The following is a 23,570-nucleotide window of genomic DNA, read 5'->3' as shown; positions in this document are numbered from 1 at the left end:
CAAAGGGAAGATTATTGAAGATGAAGAAATAGAAGCTGGGCCACACAATCTACAACCTCAAGTCAACCAACTGTGCCCACCGTGGAGCTAGTTGAATTCAAGGTTCATCCAAGTGTCAATTTCCATGGTGAACCAATTATACCTAAGGATGAACCCATAGATTGGGACAACTTACCTATGCATGATCTAAACCTTCCACTACCATTCAAAAAGACTCTAAGAAAGAAATATAAAGGAATCAAAACAAACCCACCTTAATTCAAAACCATCTCCAAAGCCAAAGCCCACAACCAATAAGAAGGATCAACTATTCATGTGTGACATCAAAGAATTTTCAGACATCAATCTTTATCTGGATGAGCTAGAAGAGATAAGAGGGATTGGTGCTTCATACAAGCTACCAGAGAGATTGATGTTTCGATACAAGGGTGGCAAGGAGATTACATGTCTTCTTTACATAATTCTCAATGAAGACTACAATGTCTTAGTGAAGGTATTTTTGCTATGAAGAAAGATTTTGGATTCACTAAGGTGGCCAAATCAGAAGTCTTCAGCAAGATCAGCCAAATCAGACAAAGCTGGAGAGATCCAAATGCACTACCTAGAGTTTTGTATATCCCATATACTGGTGATAAAGTGCATTTGAGACCCTACTGGATGATGGAGTTTAGAGATGAAAAGTTTGTCAGGAGATTTTTCAGACTTGAAGACCAGCTGCAAATATCAAACAATGATATACTCAAAGAAATACATGAGATGCTGGATATCAACAATGAAAATGAAGCCGAATTCTTTAGACAACTTCATAATCAGATTATGGAGAATGATAAGATGTCGGGAAAGAAGACAGATTTAAGGAAAGGAAAATGATATAATCAGGCTAGAGGAGTACCTTAATAATTACATGTAAATATTTCTTACTTTCTTGGTTAAATTTTTAATTGAAGCATTTTGCAATTTATTTACTATTTATTGTAAAATTAATACCGTCCCACAACGAGTTGTTTAAGTGCTCACCCGGGGGCCTACAGGAGTTGCCGCGTTGGTTAAGACTTAAGAGCAAGTGCAGTGCACAAGCCCAAGTCCCCTGTCAAAATCTGAAACTTTTGTGCCACCTATTTAATAGCGATTTTATCAAATAAGTTGGACAGACATTTTCAATGCAAAGCCGAGGTCCTGGTTTTGTGTGGGCCATGCTTATTCACACACATCTCGTTTATACACAGCCAAGTTTATCAAGTAAAAAAGATAAAATATAGTTAAAAATGAAAAAACAAACCAAGCAGCAGAGAGTTGGCCGGCCCGAGTACCTGACCAACTTTTCTTCTTCTCTCCAACGCATAAAAGAAGCCCAACTTTTTTTCTCTCTCTGCCACGTCACTCACTTGGGCTCCCATTGGACTTACTCTAATAGATGGGTTGAACTCGAACCCTCCTAATAAATACAAATCCGATAAATAGAAAGTATTCTCGTTTTCCTTACGAATCCTGTAAAATATGAGTTAATTCATTTTTTTTAAGAGTATCTAATTATCGAACTTTTACTATATCTATTTTCTATGATAACGATTTGCTGGAACTAGACCAGGCAATGGGTCTAATATCTAATCTGGTCTTAGATATAATCCGTTAATAATGATCTGAATGGGTGAGGAGATATGAATCAAGTCAAATTAGAGTGTGAATGAGTCAAAAAGTTTATGAGTTAGTGGAGGTTGACTGGTAAAATATTGGAATTCTTTACCAAACCGAGCTCAAATTTCATATTACTTGGCTCATAAGTTTTGCAAGCCTTATCGATATTCTTTCATATTTTATTTTTTTATTGTAATTATATTATATATATATAATATTTTACTTTCTACTTTATATATTTAATCAAATCAAAATCAAGCCAAATTAATTATATCTCAATTTTTTTATAATATTTAATGAAATTAATTTGAATTTTAAAACCGAATTCGAGCCTATCAAATTTTTTATGCTAAACTTTCAAATTTGGCAAATGATGCCCTATCTTAGCTGTTGATTTTCCTCCAACAATTCCCCATTGGAAAAATGTCCACTTTCCCATCTGCGGATCTGCCATCTTAACCATGAACTTAGCAAAATGTTCAAAGAATTCCTCATTGTTTTCAAAAAAAAATATCATGTAAACTTTAGCAAAAAATATATTTTTGGTTTAATTATATTTAAAAAATTTAATATAAAAAATAATATTTAAAGATAATTAATTAATTATATTAATATTACTCTCTCCATCTCACTGACTTCTATACGAATGAAATGAGCACGGAGGTTAAGAAAAAATGTAATTTAGTGTGAAAATAAGAAAAATGGGTAAAGTGATAGAACCGATTAATATTTAATTAATAAAGTTGGTGTTGTGGAAAAAAGTAGTGGTTTTAGGTATTTTTATATTATAAAACTTTATTATTTTTGATAATTTTTCAAATGTATAGAATTGAATGAAACACAAAAAAAACGTATAAAAATGAATTGGACAGAGCGAGTATATTTTAAGGACTTCAAAATTGGAAGGGGTTAAATATCAAGTAGGTGACTAACCGCGTCCAAAAAATTGAAGTAGGTCACTTATTGAAAATTTGACTCGTAGTGATCATAAATTAACTTAATTTGATCATTCCGATAAAAGTCGAAAATTGAAATTATCCAAAATTGAAAAATGGTAATATAGGATGGTAGAGTTCGTTTTGTGTTTCAATATCGTTACAAACATTTTTTATTTAGCTCACGGAATCATGATACAATTTGGCTTTGATTCTCCCTACTTGAGTTATTTTTAAAATTTTGAAGATTAAAAATAAGATTTGGTCGTGATTCCGTAAGTCAGATAACAAGTTTTAATAATGAGATTGAAACCAAGAACGAGCTCTACCCTCCCGTGTTAATATTTTTCGATTTTGGCTAATTTCTATTTTTGACCTTAACGTAATGATCAAATTAAGTTAATTGATAATTACTTCGAGCCAAATTTGCAATGATTCTATTTGAGTTTTTTTGGACGCGTGTTACTTGATATTTAACCCAAATTGGAAGTCCTAGGCAATGGCCTTATCGGCCGAGCAATAGTTACAAACATTAGAACAATATTTAGGTATAATCAGATGGGATTCATAGAACAAGAAGTATATGAAATGATTTAAGAAAGATGCTCTTATATATTGAAACTTAATATAGAAACAAGCATGAACTAAAGTGTAGATCACAAGGCAAAATAAGAAGGGTAAAATTGAAGAAAACAATGCATAGACAGGGGAAAGTTATCTGCCAAATGATGCTGTATATCTCAAGTATTGATCTTCCTGCAACTCTTCCTAATCTCTCCCCTCTTACCAGTCAAAGGAAAAATGTTTCCCATCTTAACCATGGACTTGGCAAATTGTTCAAAGAATTCCTCATTGTTTTCTGCGTATTTTCGAACTAGCTCCAGGGAAGCTTCATTCTTGGTCACAAGAACTTGATCAGAGTTTAACAGGCCTTTTGAAGCTAGCAAGTTCTTAAAGTAGCTGTTGTCGAATTTTGTCGGAGAAACGAAGTCTAGAGAGAAAAGGTTTTGATCACCACCAGACCTTGGGCATCGATTTTTCAGTTTTGCGGAGTAATATTGATCCAATGCATAATCTGGCTGCCCATTGCCTGACTGATTGTACAGCCTTTGCCTGAAGCTGACACATCTTGATTTCCCAATTGTATGACTTCCTGTAAATTTATTACCGATTTATTTTTAACATAACAATAGTATAGTCAATAGTCCCAAATGCTTCAACAAAAATCAGCAAAACTTACCAGAGAGTGCCACAAGGTCGACTATATCAAGTCCTTGTAGCTTAAATTTGGTCAGTATTGTCTGGAAAGTGTTGTTTGGAGCAGGAATATTGTAGTTAGAGCCACTCAAACTCGCACCTCTCGAGTCCCTTCTTCCTAATGGAACCTCCCAGCTAGGTCCCCCAGTCTACATACAAAATAGGAAATGATCAGTTTTATGTTTTTCATGTAAGGCTATACTACTATTCAGTTCACTTGTCATAGTAGAGAGGTAAGTCTGGTGCATGTATATATATGATGTACAAATCGTACAATTTATGGTGATAATGACACGAACTATTTCATTTGTAGCAAAAGAAATTGCATGCAAAATGTTTAAATTTACCAAAACAGTAGAGTCCCTAGCAGCCAGAGCCATGATATCAGCACAAGAGACTGTCTGAGGGCACTCTCTCTCGAGTGCTGATTTTATCTGGTCGATAACATCAAAACCACGTACTGACATTCGGTTAGGGTTAGAACCTTTTTCACTGATTATACTACTGCTGCTGTCTAAGAGTATTGATGCATCACATCCCTGCATGGTGAAAACAATGAATTGATTAGACTTTAGACATGCACTCATAATAGAAGATCAGCCAGTTACTTTAACATCAGTTGATTTAAACCTTGACAAAGCAGTCATGGAAATGGAGGCGGAGCAGGGAAGCAGCCATACGAGTCTCTTTTGCAACAGCATTGGAAACAATAGACTTGACTATCTGGACCGCCTGTGGGCAAGAACGATAATAAAACTGAGGGTATAGATAACCTGTATTAGTTTTGCGAGAGAAGCAGAGTGGTGCAAATGTTAGAAGAGTTACAAGCATGAGAATGCTAATGGAATTAGCCATTTCTGTTTACTCTCTTGTATAAATTGAGGCTTATGATTTGATGAATGTTGATAACAAATTGCTGGTTTATATAACATGGGTTATGAGGAGCAGGAATATGGTAAGGTGGCAGAACAATGGAGTTGGTAGCAGTTCTGTTAGCATATTCGTGTTTTGTACATTCATTGATTTGAGTTTAGGTTTTTATGGAGCAGGAGCACCTGCTCATTGACCAAAAACTACAGTCCTGCATTGTAATTTAGCACCAAACTAGACAACATTAATATTTTAAACTGTTCTAGCTGATAGTCGGCTATAAGGTTAACATGAAACAATGTTGTGAACAGCATACATCAGACCGCATCTTCGACACCCCTCGTATGCATATCAAGTGTGATTGTTCTCCGCTTTGTTTCCTGAGCAATCTCCTATCGATTATGAGTTTCCATATCTTCAGAAACCAAGCTAATTGTGAGGTTGAAACTTTCCTGGGCTGGAGTTGTTAGCTGTACAACTTGGGTACCTTCTCAGAATTGACAAAGTTAAAACTTCTTTCTAGTTTTAGCAAATATGGTTGGCAAGTGAATTTCAGTAGGCTCAACCAGACCACTTCTGCCCATTCAATGTGCCTCATATTCCATTAAGACCAAGTCGATTGCATGCTTGCACTGCAACATGGTAACATAACAATTAAAAGTACAGAAATACAGGACATGAAAAAATGATCACAAACAAAATCTTGTTTCTTTTGTATTACGAATCATAAAATACATAGAAACTTTAGAATGCTCAAGTGCTGGCCAAGCATTTGGCAAGTTGTACATATCTATTGCCCAATTATGTTACAATTTTTTAATTACATCTGGATCCAAATTCTTTTATAGGCTAACATACAGAGGTAATCTCAGTATAGCTCGCGTAGTTTGAAAATCATCAGTGTAATGTAAAGAGGCTCGGTCTGCAACGGCACAGTCTGACAAATTCTGGCGGAGGATGGAGCATAGACGTTCAACGGATAATTTCTGCCTCAAGGAGAAAGAGTACCCCCGCTATCTGACATTTCTAGGAGTAGCACACTAATCTTCAGAAGGCCATAGAATTAAATTGATCCATACTTTCCACTTGTACGTGATGTTGCTTGTGTGGAGGCAGGGGGGCGTTCCCAGGAGGCTTGACTGGGAAAAGGATTGTTAGGTTCTTCTGGCCGTGTGTAGCCATGATGTGCTCCACTGATCTGCAGCCAAATAAAATTCAAATAAAACCAATATAAGAAAGCACATTTGCAGATATGAAATTGTAGAAAGGAATAAGCATTTAAAGCGGGTCCATTTAGTTAGTAGTTGATAATTGATATAAAAAATTGTGCATCTCTATTATTTTTTAAAATAATTATTTTACAAAAACAGAGTTACTATGGTTGTTGATGACGGCTTCTTCACATAAGTTTTTACTAAAAGAACAACATTAACCAATTGAGCTCTTTTTACACCAAGTCATCAACAAGGAGAAGTGCATTATAAATTCTAACAAAATTCAGAACGGCACAGACAACAGTGGACATGAAATTGATGATAAGATGTTACATAAACCTAACATGTAATGAATAATCATACACAGTCACAACTCACAATTGGTGGCATATCAGGCATGTATCGCATAATAACATTAGTAGAATAAACACAAGTTCACATTTCTGCCACAATGACATAAAAAATTCAACTAGCCAGAGATTAACTTACTGTTTCCAAACAAGCAGATAGAAGTGTCATGCCTGGTAATGCATCAATTCCTCGCTGCATGTGGCGTAATATAATTAGACTCTGTCGAAAGAACTATGACAACTATTAATTGACAGTACAAAAATGATGCAACATATACCTGATTTTGTACGCGAGTCTTGTAGACAAATCCTCCACAACAGAACAGCGTTGAAATGACAATGAATCTGTTTCGAGTAAGCCAATTGTAATTAATAAGGTCAAAACAAAGTATAAAAAAGTAGGCTGAATAAGAGACTGATGAAACCAGGTAACATCACAGTCATCATATATCATATTGAACTATTAAACCATTAACATCAATCGTTATGAATTTAAAGTTAGTACTCAGTACCCTTATACATAAAGGTACACGATTTCGGAAGCAAGGTAGCAAATGACTCCAATCAGGGACGGAACTGCATTTGGGCTTACCTGGCCTTAAGCCCAGGAGGATTTTTTTTATAAAAATTAGAAGTTATATGTATAATGACTTACTACAGCCCATTTATGTATATAGCCCAGTCTAAAATTGTTTTATCTATCCTGTTCAACTTAAACTCTAAACTCAATAGTCAATAAAACTTCAGTACATCAATTTTAAATTTGATAATATGGGTGATCGGCGCGTGAAGTTTCGCTGAAGACTTTTCAAGCCCACCCCATTCTAAATTCCTGGTTCCGTCCCTGACACCAATAGTATATGATATGTACAATTAATGATCAGAGAGGCCCACAGATATGTGCATATAAAAGGAGGAATAAATTTGACGAAGTCATACATGCAAGCTAGCACTCCAAATACAGTCCATCCCTTGGCGGAATTTCCCCCTTCAGCCTGCCGGTAGTCTGGGAAATTGTAGGTACCGAATAAATTAATGTAAGAGAGTAAGCATTAGAAATCAAAAAGAAAAAGACATGCATACATATAATCAGCATTAGTCACCAATTTAGTTAAGGAAATATGCCTATTCAACACTACTACTCCAGTACCAAGATTTTTCCTAAAAAAGTTCTCTATGTATTGACATTATGAAATTAACATTTCTATCAGCCAGGTGTCTCGTGTTAATCAGTGAATATATAAGCTCCAAGAAACCTTAAAAAAATTGAACTTTCAAGTTTCTAGTCTACTGAACTTTATTCTTTGGCATTCAATTAACATTTTTATCAGCCCAGTGTCTTATGTTCATCAGTTCAACAGATTGGTGATAATTGAACAGTTATGGAATTCATCTCCCACAGAGTTTCTATGACTTAATCCAGTAACTGATTTTGCCATCCAATATCATCTACAAGTTTTGTTTTGAAGGACAGGTTACAATGTTCCCACATCAGCAGTTACTTTTATGCTTCTTATTTACTAACCCTGTTCAAGAGCATATTGCATAATTTGACAATAGTGTGTCTGTGAATATGCTCGCTCTTTTTTCATGCAATGATGTGTGTATGCCTCTAGTTGTTTTGGTGCAAAATTCACACAAGTGTATGTGGGAGAAAGTCTAAATATGAATGATACTTACCACACATTTTCGTAAGAGTGAACTGTATGGGTTCATAATTATCTATTGGTATTGTAATCTCAACTTCAAATGGCTTATCGTGGGCCTTCTCACCTGAAATTGCAGGTGACAGCTCAAAACATTTTCCTGGAAGTCATAATATATATATAATGAAAGCATGCATGCAGATCTTATTTTACAAAAGATACATAGAAGTCCATACATCTCCAATCCAAAAGCAACACTGAGGGTGACAAAGTTGTAGCTAAATTCCCAGTCATTGCTGAGCCCGACAACCTAAGCTCTAATCCTTTCTCTGGGGAAATCTAGCAAATAGAGAAAAGGTTCAAATCTCAATAAAAATAATTCAAAACATATAGTTCTAGGCTCTAGCAGATTACATACCTTGGTCACTGGTACTTGCACTAAACTGGAAAGGGAAGAAACTGCTGTCATATACATAGCTACATGAGTCTGTTCTGTTTTGAAGCTGCATTATGGAATGGAACAGATAGATTTCATGTCATGTTCCGTTATAATGCAATATATTAGAACCAAATTTCGGAAGGATCTTATTCTTATAATTTTTTAGAATTACAAAGATTGTGAAACTACAAAATTTAAAAATTGATTACTAATTCAAAAATAAATCTGGAGTTTGCGGTGGTGGCCTGCACGCCACCCTCAACTTCTCTGGTTGTTCCGGGAGAGGGGGAGAGGTTGCTCCGGGAGGGGAGTTGACATACCTAGTAGATATACTAATAAGATTGGTGGCTAGTCCTGTACTACTCCCTATAAAGCGGCAAGCAAGGATAGAAATATTTTATATCCCCTTCAAAATAAATGCAAGAGCTAGATACCAAGGACAACTATTCGCTGCAATTCTTATGGTTATAATACCCTCAAGCAATGTTTCAATTCATTAAACATTGTAAACCATGCTTTTATAGATAAATCAAAAGCTATAAAGAGCAAAATAGTTAACTATAGGTATAGGGGATGAAGAAATTTTAGTAAAATATATGAATTATTATTTAATTCCTAACTGCTGACAACCAGTGTTCTGGATCAATCTCTCAAACCATTCACAGAATATCCATTATCGTCTGCAGTCATGTGTCTTTTGGGGGGTTTTGGGGAGGGGGGTTATGAAACTAGAAGCAGAAGCAGTAATAAAGCCTTTCAACAAACTATTAAGATGGAAGAAATACACCCTTTAATATAACAACAAAAAAAGTGACAAAATAACAATACCGATGCTGAGTTTCTAACCTGAACTCATCATGCGCTTTTTCAAATCCTAGTTGAGTCATCCCATTGTAAACCTATATAGATCAAAAGTAACAACTGTAATTTTCATAAAAAAAATTCAAATTTACAGTTTGCAACTAATAGTTGGTAAGATGTATGTATACAATTTCCCAAGACCGTGGATGCAAACCAACTGTGAAGCCCTCAAACACCCGCAATCCCTGTTTCTCGCATGGAATGGCAAGTTCAATGACAAGACTACATCAACAGTAGGAAAAAACATATTATTAAAGTGAAAACATAAGATCATAATAGATAAAAGAAAATATTGGGGGAAAACCTGTTGACGTAACTAAATTAAATCTTCTAGTAATCAGATAAATAACCCATACGTTAATGTGCATCAAAAAAGCAATGTTTCTTCTAATCAAAGCCCCTAAATACTCAAACTTTGAACAGTAACTAATTGCAAGCCACTAGATACTTCTTTAAACAGTTAACATGGTTTACACAGATCCACATGGAGTTCAAGAGTTATAAGAGAGAAAAAGCATGGGGTAACTTTCTAAACATCAATAATCTATTGATTTGATATAGTTGGGTAATCAGGTATCTCTATAAGCAAACCTAGTGGTATATTATTCATCTTTTTTAAAATTCAACATTGCTTAACCCAGCAAGTGTAGACCAGTTGGAGAGGGAATGGTCCCAAAAGCTTATTTAAGAATAGGGTAGAAGGTCAGGTCCAAATTTTGATAAACCTTGGAAGCGACTTTGTGGGGGGAAAGTTTCTCATTCTCCTTACAATAGGGCGGAAAAGCAACAGTAAGGCAGGCAGGCCAAACCTAAGTGAATCCCGCTCACTCTCAATCTTATCTAATGCGGGGACACCTCACAGGGAATCAAGAAAAATGATATAATTATACACAGTTTTATGCAGCACTCTGATATTTAGAGTCCAAACAATAAACAGAGTCAAAATTTCATGCTAGAAACCTGCATGTTGATGCATAGGCAACATCACATATACACCCAAGTCCACCTGAAATTGAATAAAAACAAAAACTAGGGATTAAAAATTATACTCTTAAACTTGCCATTGTGCATTCTATCTCATCTTAATAGCATAAGTCACTTCAAACATGATCAAATATCTCTCACCATTGGTGCAGTTAAGATGTCTAACATCTAAACACCCCTAATAATTCTTACAACACTGGAACATTTAACTGGAGCCAACAACTTGTTATAGAAACTGCAGTTACCAGGATATAAATTAGGTTGTAAAGTAGAGAAAATAATTAATCCTTGGATTATACTTTAATTAACTCTCTAAAGATAACATTTTATGCAACTCTGTCCTTCCTAGGAAAAGAAAACGAAAACAATGGGCTATAAGCATGGACACCCTGTTCCACTAGTAACTTACTTAATTAAGAGCAATTACATGTCTTTACCTACATAGCTCCAATTATTCGCTTAATGGAGGTTAAACGATACCTGAAACTAGATTAATTAATATTTAATGAAAAGCCTCTTCGACTTGTTTTGGAAAGAGAGAAAACTATTTGAAAATCTTATGATTAAAAGTATGCTGAACATTTGTCAAAAAAAAAAGTATGCTGAACACAGTTAAGACATGTCTCATATAAGTCATATTCACATTTAGAAATATGTGTATGTATTATCTCATTTTTAAAGATCAATAAAAAATGTACATTTAAGAGTTAACTGCTTTTCAATAAAAAAAGAACACATACCTTTACATTGTCCATTAGGACAATCTCCACAAATGATATTTACCTGAAGAACGGATAGAAACTTCAAATGTGCTTATAATATTGCAATCCCTTCATCAACTTAAATGTGAATTTGTACAAGCAGCACTAAGTACTTGCAAACTAAACCTTGAACTCAAGAGGATAAGATTGAAAACTAACCTGAGCTGTGCGCCCCCTTTTGTCGAAACTTTGTTCACATTTTGTCAGATCACCATCGTAAAATTCCTGAATGTTAATAGAACCAAAATATTAGAACATATTTTACGAGAATGCGATATTCGGGAGAAGTACAGATGAAATTGTAATCAGGATTAACAGAAATGGCACGGAAAGATTATATAGAGTTCATTTAGAGTTAGTTACAGTAAATATCTTTTTTTTATAAGAGAGTTACAGTAAATATCTTAGTAGCCACTATTGTTTCCCATAAATAGGCCATAAGGCCCATAACGAATGTCATTTGTTACCGGACATGTAATGTAATGTAATGCAAACACGAGTTTATTTGTATTAACATGTTACTTTCAGATAATAATCATCACCGTTTACAGCTTACTTGCACAAAGTTATAGCGTCCTGAACCAGCAGTAAAATAGTTGAACTGATCAAATCTCCCAAAATCAACATATCCCTGCAAATGTATACATAGACATCTAGCCAATAGGAATCACAAAAAAATCAGTAAAACATACTTCAAACGTATTTTTTATTCAAAGAGTTGAAAGCATCAAGATGGTCCATCTTTATAAAGACAATGTGAGATTTTAAAGTATAGTATATGTTATCTTTCACTAAATACTGGCTGCGCATGAAACTCTTTGAATCTCAGTCAATGGTTAATCATAAGACCGTGACCTTCACCAGTGTTCAAAACATGTCCAATCAAACCGGATGCTATGATAGAATATAAGCTTAGATATATATATAAAAAGTTAGCAAGTTTTTATTCTCATTATTTTAGGTGTATGGATAATCAGTCCCTTTCAAGGTCGACAAGAAAATAATTACATAAAAGGAGTTTGTAACATGTCAGAAACATTTATGTGTTTATTCATGAATTATCAAATCCCACCAGAGAGGGGTGGAGGATCATGTACTGGGGTTAGTTATTTCTGTAAGAAGCCTAAGAAACATATAAGGAAGTAACAGAAGAAGTTCTAACTCTAGTAAAAGGAGATAACAGAAAAAAAATTAAATACTTATGAACGATACAAATGTCCAATCATAGTAAGGCACGTGTAAGGCTAGATATGACTACCGCCTGTGATCTACTCTCCACATCTTTACAAAACCGAATCACTGTGTCTGTATCCTGCACGGTATGTAAAACACCATTACATGTCTGGAACATTTGATATAAAAATACGCTGTAATCACAACATTGCTATTAAATGCAATCATGAGTGAGCCACATGGATGAGTGATCCTAACAGCCTTTTCCTTATTGTAAAAAGGATTAGTGGTCACAATCTAGCAAGCCCATTCTCCTACTCGACGAGTGTTACATAATACCACCAGCCCTCAGTCGAGATAAAAGAGAAGATGTGAAAATATCTTAATGACGCCTTTTTACCGCCATTGTTAATGACTCATATATTGGTACCACATAAAGCAAATAGGTAATATGTACTAAAAAATATTCATCTCTCAAAAAAGTGAATTACCCCCTTATTTAATTCTAATACATAGATGACCCTCGCTCTTCTAAGTCAGCCTATGTTGTGCGGACAGGGGACGGATCATCAAATATGAAGCTATAAGGACCGCTACAGCTACAAGAGGGCCACAAACACACATGCACAATTCTCAACAGGAATTAAAAGTATAAACATGTGTATTTATAATCTATCACTGCCTCACTAATGTAACCCTAAAAACCACGAGGATAACTCTCTAATGTAAAACAGTCACAAAATTGACAATGCCTCAAGCCTACAGTACTCGTAAACGATAAGGTAGTCAAACAGCAATTAATTAGTTATTACCTTGCCATCATGCTCGAAAGGATGCCCAATCCAGGTACTCTAGTCAACAACTTAATCGAAAACAACATAAACATAATACAAAATGTACATAAAATTGCAAATTAATTTAATTAAGAAAATCAATAATCTCGGATACGAAATCGAAAATGTGACTGGAGTTGTCAAGAACATAACAACTGGTAGTGGGCACAACAACTGAATCTGCTCCTTTGAGTTGGTAAATGGCAACTGAAATAAGTAAATTACACATACAAATTTTAATTGTGTATGGATAAATATAGTTTTGCAAAGTAATAAAATTATAAATGGAAAGAAATAGGGTATAAGAGTAAGTACCAATGATGATAGTGAACGCCCAAATATCCCACATCTCAATTCAATTCAGCAGCCCAAGTGATTTGAGAAAGAGAGATTCAGGTGTTCAGAACATGGAACTGAGGTGAGCACCCTTTTTGCCCAATTGGTAAGCTAATGACCAAAGAACCCCTAAACGGGCACATTACAATTTTTGTTTAAATCCAACTTTATTTATTTTTTTTAATTTATTTTTTGTCGAGCAACTTTTTTATTTTTAAAATTGCTGAAAATTACATTTTTGAGAAGTCCGTCCATTTGTGGTTTTTGGTTATTTTAAAAAAATCATTTCTGCTAAATTTTCCAACATAATTTAGGTTAATTTTTTTGAATGTTTTATGTTAATTACCAAAAACATTGGGATCCAAATATATATTATATAATTACCAAAAGCATCATTACGATCAAAATATTCCAAATATATTATATAAATTACTCAAGGAAAAAGTGACATATTTTAGAAAAATTGTACTCCGACAAAAATAAATCTTAAAAAAATTGTATTGACATAGTAATTTGAAAAATTAATTTTGTACTCCCTCCGTCCCGTTAATTTATATATATTCACTGTTTGCACGTATTTTGAGTCTTCTATAACGTACAGTTTCATAATGTTTTTTCAAAATTTTTATTCAGAAAAAAAATTTAAAAAAATATTATGAAATTATGTTTTAAAAGAGTATTAAAAAATGTGTCAAAAATAATGTATAGAATTCAATGAACTATCAGTTTAATCATTCTATAATACAAAATTTTAAATGAGTAATCAAATGGAGTCACCCTTTTAAATCATTCTACAATACTCACCTGATTCATTTGCGATATCGACTCTGATAATTACCCCTTTTTTGTTTTCACTTGAACGATGTATTTTCAACAATCTTTGATAACTTAATAGTGTCTCCAGAGTCTAGTCTATTGATTCTTTGTAATCTTTTAATTGGGAATTATCTCAAGATGCTGATCTTTTTCCATGCCAAGCACATGGCTAGAAAAATGCTCTGGAACTATAACAATTGAAGCTATGGCATTCCTGGCTCTAGCTACATGTACCGGTGTTCATTGGATTCTATTCTCCCAGTTAATTTTGGGGTTCTTGATGTTGTATTTGCAATTTTGCATTGTTGTCTTTTCACAGCATGATAACCAGGAGATATCTACAGCACCCACTACTGGAATCGTAGTGAATAGTTCAGCACATTTGCTGTATCCCTGCCAGGGAAAAGGCTTACATCATCTTGCAAACAACATTGTCATATTGCCAGTGGTGTTAGAAGGAAAATTACAATGTGTTGATAACGGTTACAGAAGAGTTAAGAAAAAGGGGGCCGGTCTACAACAAACGTTTGTTGTAGATCGGTTGATAACAAACACATTTGTAACCGTTAGATCGGGAATTGGAGGGCTGAGATCACATGTGGACCGCGGAAATTTTCAGTGGTCCGGAGTAATTACAAAAATACCCCTAGCCCATGGACCGCGGAAAATTTTCGCGGTTGGTATCGTTTTTTGTTTACCTATTCTCTGTCAAACACAGACTCATAACAAGAAAAACATAAACAGCAGCCGCATAAAAACACAACACAAACACAAAAAGCCACACAAAACCACAGCAGCCGCAGCAGAGCAGAAGCAAGAGCCCAACAATCCAAAAGCTTAAATCATTCTCCTTTTCCGTCATTAAGGTATATATATTCGATTCTTTTTTATTATTTATAGTTTTATTGATATAAATTTATGTATTTATATTGTTCTAGATCTGATTTTGTGTATATAATTCAAATTTTTAGGGTTAATTAATGTATGAATCCTTGTAATAAATTCACCATATGAATCTTAGTATGATTAAATTCGAATTTTTAGAATTGATTTAGGGTTCATAATTAGTGTTAATTTAATTCGATTACTAGGATAAATTAGTGTTAATTTAGAATTAATTTAGTTAATGTAAAATCGAATTAAGACAATAATATTTTTAATTTTAATTCGAATTTTTAATAATTTTTAATTCGAATTAAGGTAATAATATTAAATTAGATTTTTTATGGTAAATTTCGAATTGTAATGTAATGAAAAATATGGATGCATTTTTAAGGATAAATTTTGTTAAATTTAGTGATAATTCGGATTTTTAGGATAAATTAGTGTTAATTTAGAATTAATTTACTGTATGTAAAATCGAATTAACGTAATAATATTTTTAATTTTAATTCAAATTTTTAATAATTGTGTATTAAATTTGATTTTTTTTATTGTAAATTTCGAATTATAATGTAATTAAAAATATGGATGAATTTTTTAGGATAAATTTAGGATAATTTTAGGATAATTCGAATTATTAACCCTTAATTTATTTATAATTCAAATTTTAGTGTTACAATTTTAGGATAATTCGTCATATTTTGTCAAAATTGGGATTTGTAATGATAAATTTAGTGTTAAATTCGAGTCATGTAAGTGTAAAATTCAAAGTTTTAATGATAAAGTTGTATGATAAAATTCGAATTTGTAGTGATAGATAAATTTAGTGTGAAATTCGAAAATTTAATGATAAAATTTGTGTTAAATTCGAATTATTTTACTGTAAAATGTATGGATGTAATTAACATATGATTTTGGTGATGTTTTTGTTGTGTACGTTGTGGTGTTTTTATTGTGGTGATTGATGAATTATGTTGGCAATATTTTCAGGTATGGATAATTTTGATGATTTCGGGAATATGTTGTCGGGTCCAAACGCGCATAATATTATTTGGGATAATCGGTATCACGTCAGTGAGGATGTTTGGGATGGTGCAGAGAGAGATGAGTTGCAGAGCTATTCGGGGAACAAGTCATTGCACTTGTGGAAGTTAAGGAGACCACAGCGGAAATTGCTACACATGCTTGGGTTTGGGATTTTTGCAGACCCTGCTGTTGTCTTGGCTACTGACACTCGGTTGATATCTGCTTTGGCGGAGCGTTGGAGACCTGAGACCAACACTTTCTTCACGAGGTAGGGGAGATGACTGTTACATTGGAGGATGTAGGGTTTATTTTAGGGGTGCCAGTTCAGGGGGATGCGCTGACTTGTGGGGTGATAGAGAACAAGGCGGCGTATTTTGCTAATAATTGGTTTGAGCCTTTGACCGAGGAGGAGGTGAAGGAGGCTTTGTATCGGAATAACATCAAGTTGGGGTGGTTGTTTGAGAGATATGGTGCACAGAAGCCTGAGAAGCACAATATGAGGGCCACGGTTGTACATACCAAGGCGTATCTGCTATTCATTATGGGTTGTATCCTCTTCCCCAGCATCAACCGCTCTTTTGTTCATGTTCGGTATATGCACCCATTGATTAATATGCGGGAGATTCCTTATTATGCTTGGGGTGCAACTGTGTTAGCTCATATATACCGGGGTTTGGAGATTGCTGCAAGGAAGGGCAGCAAGAGCATTGCTTGTTGTGTCTGGGTGTTACAGGTTTGGTCTTACGAGAGATTTCCTCGTATTGGCGTGCCTTTACGATCTCCCGGTCAGGAGGATTATCTGGTTGCTGAGGGATGGGCCTATGCTAGTGATACTCATGTCGGGGTTTCGAAGAAGCGCAGGATGTCAGGCCCTCACCACAGCTTACCGTTCTATAGGGGTGAGTTTGATGGTGTTGCTGGTGATGAGGTGGTCTGGAGGCCGTATGCTAGGTTCGAGGATGTTATGGACAGCGAGATGATACAGGCACAGTTAGTTGGGTGCGGTCGAGTTCCCCTTGTATGTTACGACGTGGTCGAGTGGCAGCATCCGGACAGGGTGTCGAGACAGTTTGGTTCTAGTCCCCAGATTCCACGGGCACCGGTGAACATGGTTGGTTACAGGGGGCTAAGGATGCCACGTTTGCAGGGGAGGATTGGCAGGTGCGGTGTTTATTGATATTGGCAAATGGGCCAGGTTCTGTTCAGATTTGGATGGCCTTGTTGATGACTCGGTAGACATAGCTTCGGAGGCTGATTACATGGCGTGGTATGCTGATATATCTCGTATGCGCATAGGGAAGCCCGATCCACAGCCTCAGCAGCAGTACAAGACGAGGGAGTTGTATGATAGCCTCGAGGGCTATGAAGTTGTAAGTATTTTACAAATATGCATATTTCACATTACACCCCCACACACTACAAAATTTGCATTCACACGTATTTCATCTTGATGATATGATATCCTTGTGGAATTAATGAAAAAATGTTTGCTTGTTTTTATTTGTAGATGGTTTCCGGGCTTAATATGTTGAAGTAGCTGGATGCTAGGGTTCCTCCTGAGTTTGTAGAGGAGTTTGGGAGGATTTCTGCTACCTTCCTCACACCATTCTCTCGGTTGATGAAGAAGATCAAAGGACCCACCTACAGACCTCCCACATTTCAGAACATAAAATCAGATTTCATTGCACCTTTGGCTGACGACTTTGACATTCCAGCCATTCCTGCCCAGGATGTCGTTGACATGACACAGCCATCCCAGCATGTGTCTCAACCACCCCAGGCTATTGCCTCATCTAGTAGGCCCGCGAAGCTTGCATCTCGCAGGATGAAAGAGGAGAAGTGGAGTATCACTAAGAGTCTCAGCATGACAAAGAAGAATGCTATATATTCAGATTGGGGATGGGGCTTTGGGATGGCGCCGAGGAATCCCGGTGGTCTTAGTGTTCAGGACTATCACGTCCATGCATCAGCTATGCAGAGTCTGGCTCCAGGAACATGGGTTGATGACAGGATCATATACACTTATATGGTATTGTTCGTTGTCTAATATATTTTAGTTTTTGCATTTATTTTACTTGTTGCATTTATTTTACTTGTTGCATTCATATATACTTGCAGGGATTGCTAAGGACTCGGGAGGAGGAGATTCACACTGGAGGTATATGGGAGAGGAAACCCGTCTATTATTTCATGGATCCCTACTTCATGGTTCTTGGGAAAGGACATGTGAAGAAAATCAGAAAAGCATCGAGGGTCGGTGGAGATACATTGCAGAGGGCATGGAATAAAGCATTACGTAGCTTTACCGGGTTTTCCAATGCTACTGTTGGTCCTTCCGTTCTCGAGGCGGACTACATATTCATCCCATGTTGTGTCGGAGATGTGCATTGGGTTTTGTTCATGTTCGGTACTAGACGATTTGAAGGTCTTATCATAGATTCAATGAATGACGAGCCGGATTATCGTGAGGATATACGAGTGGTGGTATGTTCCTCTACTATTACTGTCTTCTATATAGTCCTTACCAATTGTATATTATATTCATTCTCGGATCATAATTTCATTGCAGTCATGGTTGTTGCCGAGGCTATTGCATATGGTACACCCAGTCGAGGGGCTTGACCCTACTTCAGCCGAGGTCCTAGCTCTACCGTCCAGGCCAAAGCAACGAAACTCTAATGATTGTGGTGTTTATGTGATGAAGTACATGGACTACTTCACACAAGGATATGACTTAGCTCAGGTACCAAATTGGTCGTAGGAGGAGGTGGATACCTTTAGGTATCGGATAGCCATGGAGCTTCAGTTAGGGAAGGTAAGGGGGATTCCCGGGATTCGTATACGTAGGCGTCACGAGGCTTCGTAGTTGAATTTCATAGTGTTTTAGTTTGTCGGATTATGTAGTTGGATTGCATTTCATTTTAGGTTGTCGGATTATGTAGTTGGATTTCATTTGATTTTAGGTTGTTGAATTATGTAGTTGGATTTCATTTTATGTTGTCGGATTTTATTTGGTTTATTTAGTTTGTTTGGTTTGACGTTGTTTAATTTTGTTGGATTTTTGTTATTTTTGAGCATTTTGGGTTGTTGTGGATTTTGGTGGAATTTGGTAGATTTTGGTGGAATTTGGTGGATTTTGGTGTTGTAGGTGTTGGGATTTTGGTGGAATTTGGTTGTGGATTTGGTTGTGAATTTGGTTGTGAATTTCCTGACTGCTCTGTTTTCAATCTGCAAATAAACAATTTAATGGCCCCAACCGCGAAAAATTTCCGCGGTCCGTCTACAGCCCCACCGCGGAAAATTTCCGCGGTCCATCAGTTTTGTTTTTTGCCCCTGAAAACAGAGCAAAAGACAGGGGAAACAGAGTATGTGCAAATTAATCTTCTGTTGAAATTGCTTAATTTTTGGAAGTTAGTCCTAAACTAACTTCCATTAATCCAAACTACTCTCAAAAGTCTTAAAATATGGTAATGAGTGATTTTCAAAAAAAATTATTTTTTTTATTTTTTACGTTAAATTGAAAATTCCTTAAAAAAGTCAACGAAAGTCAACGCTTGTCCAAATATTGAAAAAAACTTTTCAATACATTTCATAACAATTTGTAATGTATAGTTCGACTTGTAAATTTTACTTTTCAATCTCAAATTTTTAGGTACACTTTCAATCTCAAATTTCATACTTTAATTCATAGAAGATTCATTTAAATTCATATAAAATTCAATGAAAATACATAGATTCGAATGAAAATTACACGATCAATACAATCCACTAAATTTTATGAAATATATTGGTCCTAACAAAAAATACCTAGTATATTAGAAAGACCACCGGATAACCGGTGTTGAGCAACTCCTTGCGTAGTATCCACTAAGCATGCAATATGGTAGAGAACAAGTACACAACCATCACGGATATGGCCTTCCGTAAGTTTCCAAGGGTAAGGGTTGGAGTCGTTCCAAATGGTAACGGGAATCGTATTCGAGCCATCGTAGAGACGAAATCTTGCAAAACATGTCCCGCGTTCCCTCTCCGTCCCTCCCGTTAGGTGTGAAACCCAACCCTTCACATATTCGATGCGTATTTGGTCCATATTACAACCCTCACGAGGCCTCAAGTTTACAATATCGGCAATCCGATCACATTTAACAAGCTTACCGCCATTCCATCCGGATTTTTTCCATTTTCCATCGGGCGTGTTGTTGCCCAAATTCAAGATCGGAAGGAAGTACGGATCCGGATGAGAGTTCACCAATCTCCACGGTTCAGTACCCTCCATCCAATTGCATGCCTCGATCCAATTTTTGGCCCTATAAGCCTCCTCATCGGGTGGGTACAAGTCCGTTTCCTCTTCCTCCACATGGGGCGGCTCGTCATTGTCCACAAGGGGCATCAACTCGGCACATGCATCTTCCATCTCACTAAAGGTTGGTGAGACCACATCTTCCTCGTCATTGTCCTCATACCACGAGTCGCTTGGTAGGGAGTCCGAGAATGTGTTGCTAACGTGGGAAACTGAATCACAACTATGATCAGAGTTGTTCTCACCACTATACTCGCTAGTCATGTTACCTATCACAATAAAACACAATTATATGATAATAATTGGCAATTATATGACAATAAAACATAACAAAAAAGAAAGCAATGTTAAACACTTAAAATTCAAATCCATTTAAAGATTACAACATTCGGTTACAAAATGGTACACCACTAATTATATTGCGATTCTTGAACATTTTTAAGATCTTCTAGTCTACTAGCACACTTCCTTTTATCATGGTCTTCCATTTGACAATAAGTGCACCTTCTTGGCGGCTTCTCCTTTTTACCAATCGATTCTATTGGACTTTTGAAACGAACGTCCTTCTTCCCCCCTTTAGTTTGGGACATAATAGGGTCAAAAATTGTTTCTTCATGAGCACTTGCATTTGGAGCTTGCGAATTGCTTTCGTAAGATTTAATTCCATCAACGCTCATTTTTTCGAGAATTGGTATTTCTCGATTCATCACTCCAACGGCATAATCATACCGTTCCTTGGATGCAATGCTACTTTGACAAAAACTCATGGTTAACATTGTCATGCTATTAAATCGATCGGTTGAGGTCATCTCATGACTTTGTCCAACATCCAAATTGTAAGGCAACATACCATCAACTCTATTGGCATGCATTGTCCACCTCCGGTTTATGTAATACGGGGGAATTTCCGAAACCCGTTTCTTAGTGAAGACCGCCAATAGGTGTCTACAAGGTAGCCCCGAATGTTCAAGCATTCTACATGTACACATTCCCAAAGAGCTTGCTTTCTCGAATGCCACAAAATAAACATTTCTTCTCGTAGGCTCGGACATGGGCCTATAACAACTATAGTACGTATAAACATCCCCCATTCTCTCCCCTTCTTCACTAGCTCGTCGGTCTTTTTTAACAAAGTATTTTGAAGACTCAACCAATTCATCTTGAAATCTTCTAAACATTTCCTTAGTGTAGATACAAGAAGCATGATACTCTAATGTGGTATGCAATTTCATGGGACGTTTTAGATTAATGGTGACATAATCTTCTTCCTTCTCCCTCATGAATTGCCTTGCCAATGCTTTTTGGGCATTTTCAATGAATTCCTTCAAACCCGTTGCCGAACTCACATACTTATCAAAGAAAGAATTCATCCCCTCACTCCTCGATGTACTATTTTGAAACGCCGAAAATTTGTTTCTAGTATATGCATGAATCCACTTGTGCTTCAACTCATATAACCCCTTTAACCATTTATGATCTTGCAAGTGATACTTTTCCACAAACGACGCCCATCTAGCTTCAAAAACACATTCGGTGAGAGATTTATAAATGCAATTGTTGAAGTCCGTCTTGAATTCCGGAAAAGCCGAATAATAATGAGCTAATTTCTCCGGGAATTTTTGACTAATGTGCCAAGAACACAATAAATGGGTAGTATTCGGGAGTACAACCGCAATAGCGCTTGCCATGGCTTGATCTTGATCCGTGATTATAGTCAATGGAGGATTATTCCCCACACCTTCAAGTCAAGTACAAAGAATCCACTCAAAAGTCGACGCGTGTTCATCCCGCATCAATGCAAACCCGAAAATTACCGATTGATAATGATGATTGACTCCGGTAAATGGGACAAATGGCATTGCATACCTATTTGTCCGATAAGTGGTATCAAAAGTCATAACATCGCCAAAATTTTGGTAAGCCATTATACATCTCGGATCAATCCATACTAGACACTTCAAGCGATTCTCTTCATCGACTTCGGTCCTAATAAAATATTTAGAACCACTTTCTTCATTCAACCTATGCAACAAGTCCTACCCCGCTTGGGCGTCACTAATCTCAAACCTTTTCTTCCTCTCGTCTCTTAACACATTCCTAACATGTTGAACATTGAAACCAACTTTGTCATTACCTCCATGAATGTTACCAATCACATTCATCACTTGATAATTACGAACCCCCGAACCATAAAGCGTTTTAATCAAACTACGGGTCGCGGTGTTGACATGTCTTTCTCGTTGTACCATTCATCTTACTAGGGGAAACAAAACCGTGGTTGTGTACCAATTCAAGGCTAGTTACCTCCCAGTGACGTTTTTTCTTTTGATAATTGACATACATCCTCACCTTGCACTCGCTTTTAGGAAGAACCTCTCTACGCCGTTTATTTTGATTACTCTCGGCGACGACACTTTTTCCATAAAGCCTACAAACATATAAACGACCATATATCTCGTTGTCTTTATTACGATGGCTAGCTTGAATTTTAATAGCAAATCCATTTCGTAAAGCATAAGCCCTAAAAAAATGACCGGCCTCATCCACACATTGAAAAATTTGATTCAAATATAGAACTCCCCCCATCAACATTTTCATACAAATTTGCATCCTCTACATTATCATCTTCATCCTCACCCTCAACATTATCACTATCATTTTCAACCTCATTTCCATCACTTTCATCTTCAACATCAACCAAATCGTCATCTAAATTAATAAATTCTTCATTTTTATCTACAAAATCATCATCTTCAACATATACATCTTCAACATATACAGGGGTTTTAGGTTCTTTACTACTATTTAAACTATCAAGATGTAAACTACAATCAATAGCCTCTTTTTTTTCATTTTGACGTTTATGACGAAACATACGAGCAAATAATTTATCCGCCATGAAAATGTGAAATTTAAGACAAGAAATATACCTTGAATTTCTTGATGAAAATGTCCCAAAATCGCCTAAAATGTAAACTTGGAGAGTAGATTTTTTTTTGAAATTTTGATGTTTTTGTGTGGTGAAATGAGGATCTGCTGGAATGTTGGGGATAAGGGAGCAGTTGGGGATAAGGGAGCAGTACCAACCGCAGAAATTTTTTCGCGGTCCGTCCTGACCGACCGCTGAAAATTTCCGCGGTCCCCCCAATGATCCAGCCCTCCAATCCCAGATCAACGGCTGCAAAAGTGTTTGTTAAATTCAGGTCTACAACAACTGTTGTACAGTTGTTGTAGACCCGTGCCCTAAGAAAA

General features: G+C 36.1%; 4 protein-coding genes across 6 annotated transcripts; all 4 read right to left on the bottom strand.

Annotated features, from left to right (window-relative positions):
• Window positions 1-3,159: 3,159 nt before the first annotated feature.
• LOC141723540 (peroxidase 72-like) lies at window positions 3,160-5,309 on the bottom strand. Of its 2 annotated transcripts, XM_074525371.1 has the most exons (5): window positions 5,014-5,309; window positions 4,458-4,559; window positions 4,175-4,366; window positions 3,811-3,976; window positions 3,160-3,723 (listed from the first exon to the last, which is right to left on the bottom strand). In XM_074525371.1, exons 1-5 carry the CDS (start codon window positions 5,023-5,025, stop codon window positions 3,311-3,313), a joined length of 885 nt encoding a protein of 294 aa, XP_074381472.1. In that variant the 5' UTR covers window positions 5,026-5,309; the 3' UTR covers window positions 3,160-3,310. The 2 variants fall into 2 exon arrangements, with proteins under 2 accessions (XP_074381472.1, XP_074381471.1); XM_074525370.1 differs by having other exon boundaries at window positions 4,458-5,249.
• Window positions 5,310-5,383: 74 nt separating this feature from the next.
• LOC141723539 (uncharacterized) lies at window positions 5,384-13,416 on the bottom strand. Of its 2 annotated transcripts, XM_074525368.1 has the most exons (17): window positions 13,274-13,416; window positions 13,074-13,165; window positions 12,938-12,976; window positions 12,211-12,264; window positions 11,509-11,583; window positions 11,112-11,177; window positions 10,932-10,974; window positions 10,168-10,213; window positions 9,336-9,429; window positions 9,193-9,245; window positions 8,326-8,410; window positions 8,144-8,246; window positions 7,942-8,034; window positions 7,201-7,267; window positions 6,540-6,606; window positions 6,401-6,454; window positions 5,384-5,895 (listed from the first exon to the last, which is right to left on the bottom strand). In XM_074525368.1, the coding sequence occupies exons 1-17, from the start codon at window positions 13,305-13,307 to the stop codon at window positions 5,761-5,763; spliced, it is 1,200 nt and encodes a 399-aa protein (XP_074381469.1). In that variant the 5' UTR covers window positions 13,308-13,416; the 3' UTR covers window positions 5,384-5,760. The 2 variants fall into 2 exon arrangements, with proteins under 2 accessions (XP_074381469.1, XP_074381470.1); XM_074525369.1 differs by lacking the exon at window positions 13,274-13,416 and having other exon boundaries at window positions 11,509-11,605.
• A 7,312-nt stretch (window positions 13,417-20,728) lies between these two features.
• LOC141659869 (protein FAR1-RELATED SEQUENCE 5-like) lies at window positions 20,729-22,006 on the bottom strand. Its single transcript, XM_074466795.1, has one exon. The coding sequence runs from the start codon at window positions 22,004-22,006 to the stop codon at window positions 20,729-20,731; it is 1,278 nt and encodes a 425-aa protein (XP_074322896.1).
• Window positions 22,007-22,063: 57 nt separating this feature from the next.
• On the bottom strand, window positions 22,064-22,480 carry LOC141659868 (protein FAR1-RELATED SEQUENCE 5-like). The gene is made up of 2 exons (XM_074466794.1): window positions 22,386-22,480; window positions 22,064-22,304 (listed from the first exon to the last, which is right to left on the bottom strand). Exons 1-2 carry the CDS (start codon window positions 22,478-22,480, stop codon window positions 22,064-22,066), a joined length of 336 nt encoding a protein of 111 aa, XP_074322895.1.
• Window positions 22,481-23,570: the final 1,090 nt, after the last annotated feature.

The sequence above is a fragment of the Apium graveolens genome, chromosome 5 (assembly GCF_009905375.1).
Source record: "Apium graveolens cultivar Ventura chromosome 5, ASM990537v1, whole genome shotgun sequence".
Taxonomy (NCBI): domain Eukaryota; kingdom Viridiplantae; phylum Streptophyta; class Magnoliopsida; order Apiales; family Apiaceae; genus Apium; species Apium graveolens.
Note: the sequence above shows the minus strand (reverse complement) of the source record. Positions and strands in the feature narration are given on the sequence as shown.

Bases quoted from the DNA above. Each gene is read 5' to 3' on its own strand.
- LOC141659868 (XM_074466794.1), bottom strand. From the start codon at position 22,480: ATGAATGTGATTGGTAACATTCATGGAGGTAATGACAAAGTTGGTTTC. The intron at 22,305-22,385 runs GTTTGAGATTAG...ATATTTTATTAG, and splicing joins AGAGACGAGAGGAAGAAAAG to GACCGAAGTCGATGAAGAGA.
- LOC141723540 (XM_074525370.1), bottom strand. From the start codon at position 4,682: ATGGCTAATTCCATTAGCATTCTCATGCTTGTAACTCTTCTAACATTT. The intron at 3,977-4,174 runs GTAAATTTAAAC...TTTTGTATGTAG, and splicing joins CTAGGGACTCTACTGTTTTG to ACTGGGGGACCTAGCTGGGA. The intron at 3,724-3,810 runs GTAAGTTTTGCT...ATAAATTTACAG, and splicing joins CGACCTTGTGGCACTCTCTG to GAAGTCATACAATTGGGAAA.
- LOC141659869 (XM_074466795.1), bottom strand. From the start codon at position 22,006: ATGGCAAGCGCTATTGCGGTTGTACTCCCGAATACTACCCATTTATTG.
- LOC141723539 (XM_074525368.1), bottom strand. From the start codon at position 13,307: ATGTGGGATATTTGGGCGTTCACTATCATCATTG. The intron at 9,430-10,167 runs GTTTCTAGCATG...CTGTTGATGTAG, and splicing joins GCCTATGCATCAACATGCAG to TCTTGTCATTGAACTTGCCA. The intron at 9,246-9,335 runs GTATACATACAT...TGATCTATATAG, and splicing joins ATCCACGGTCTTGGGAAATT to GTTTACAATGGGATGACTCA.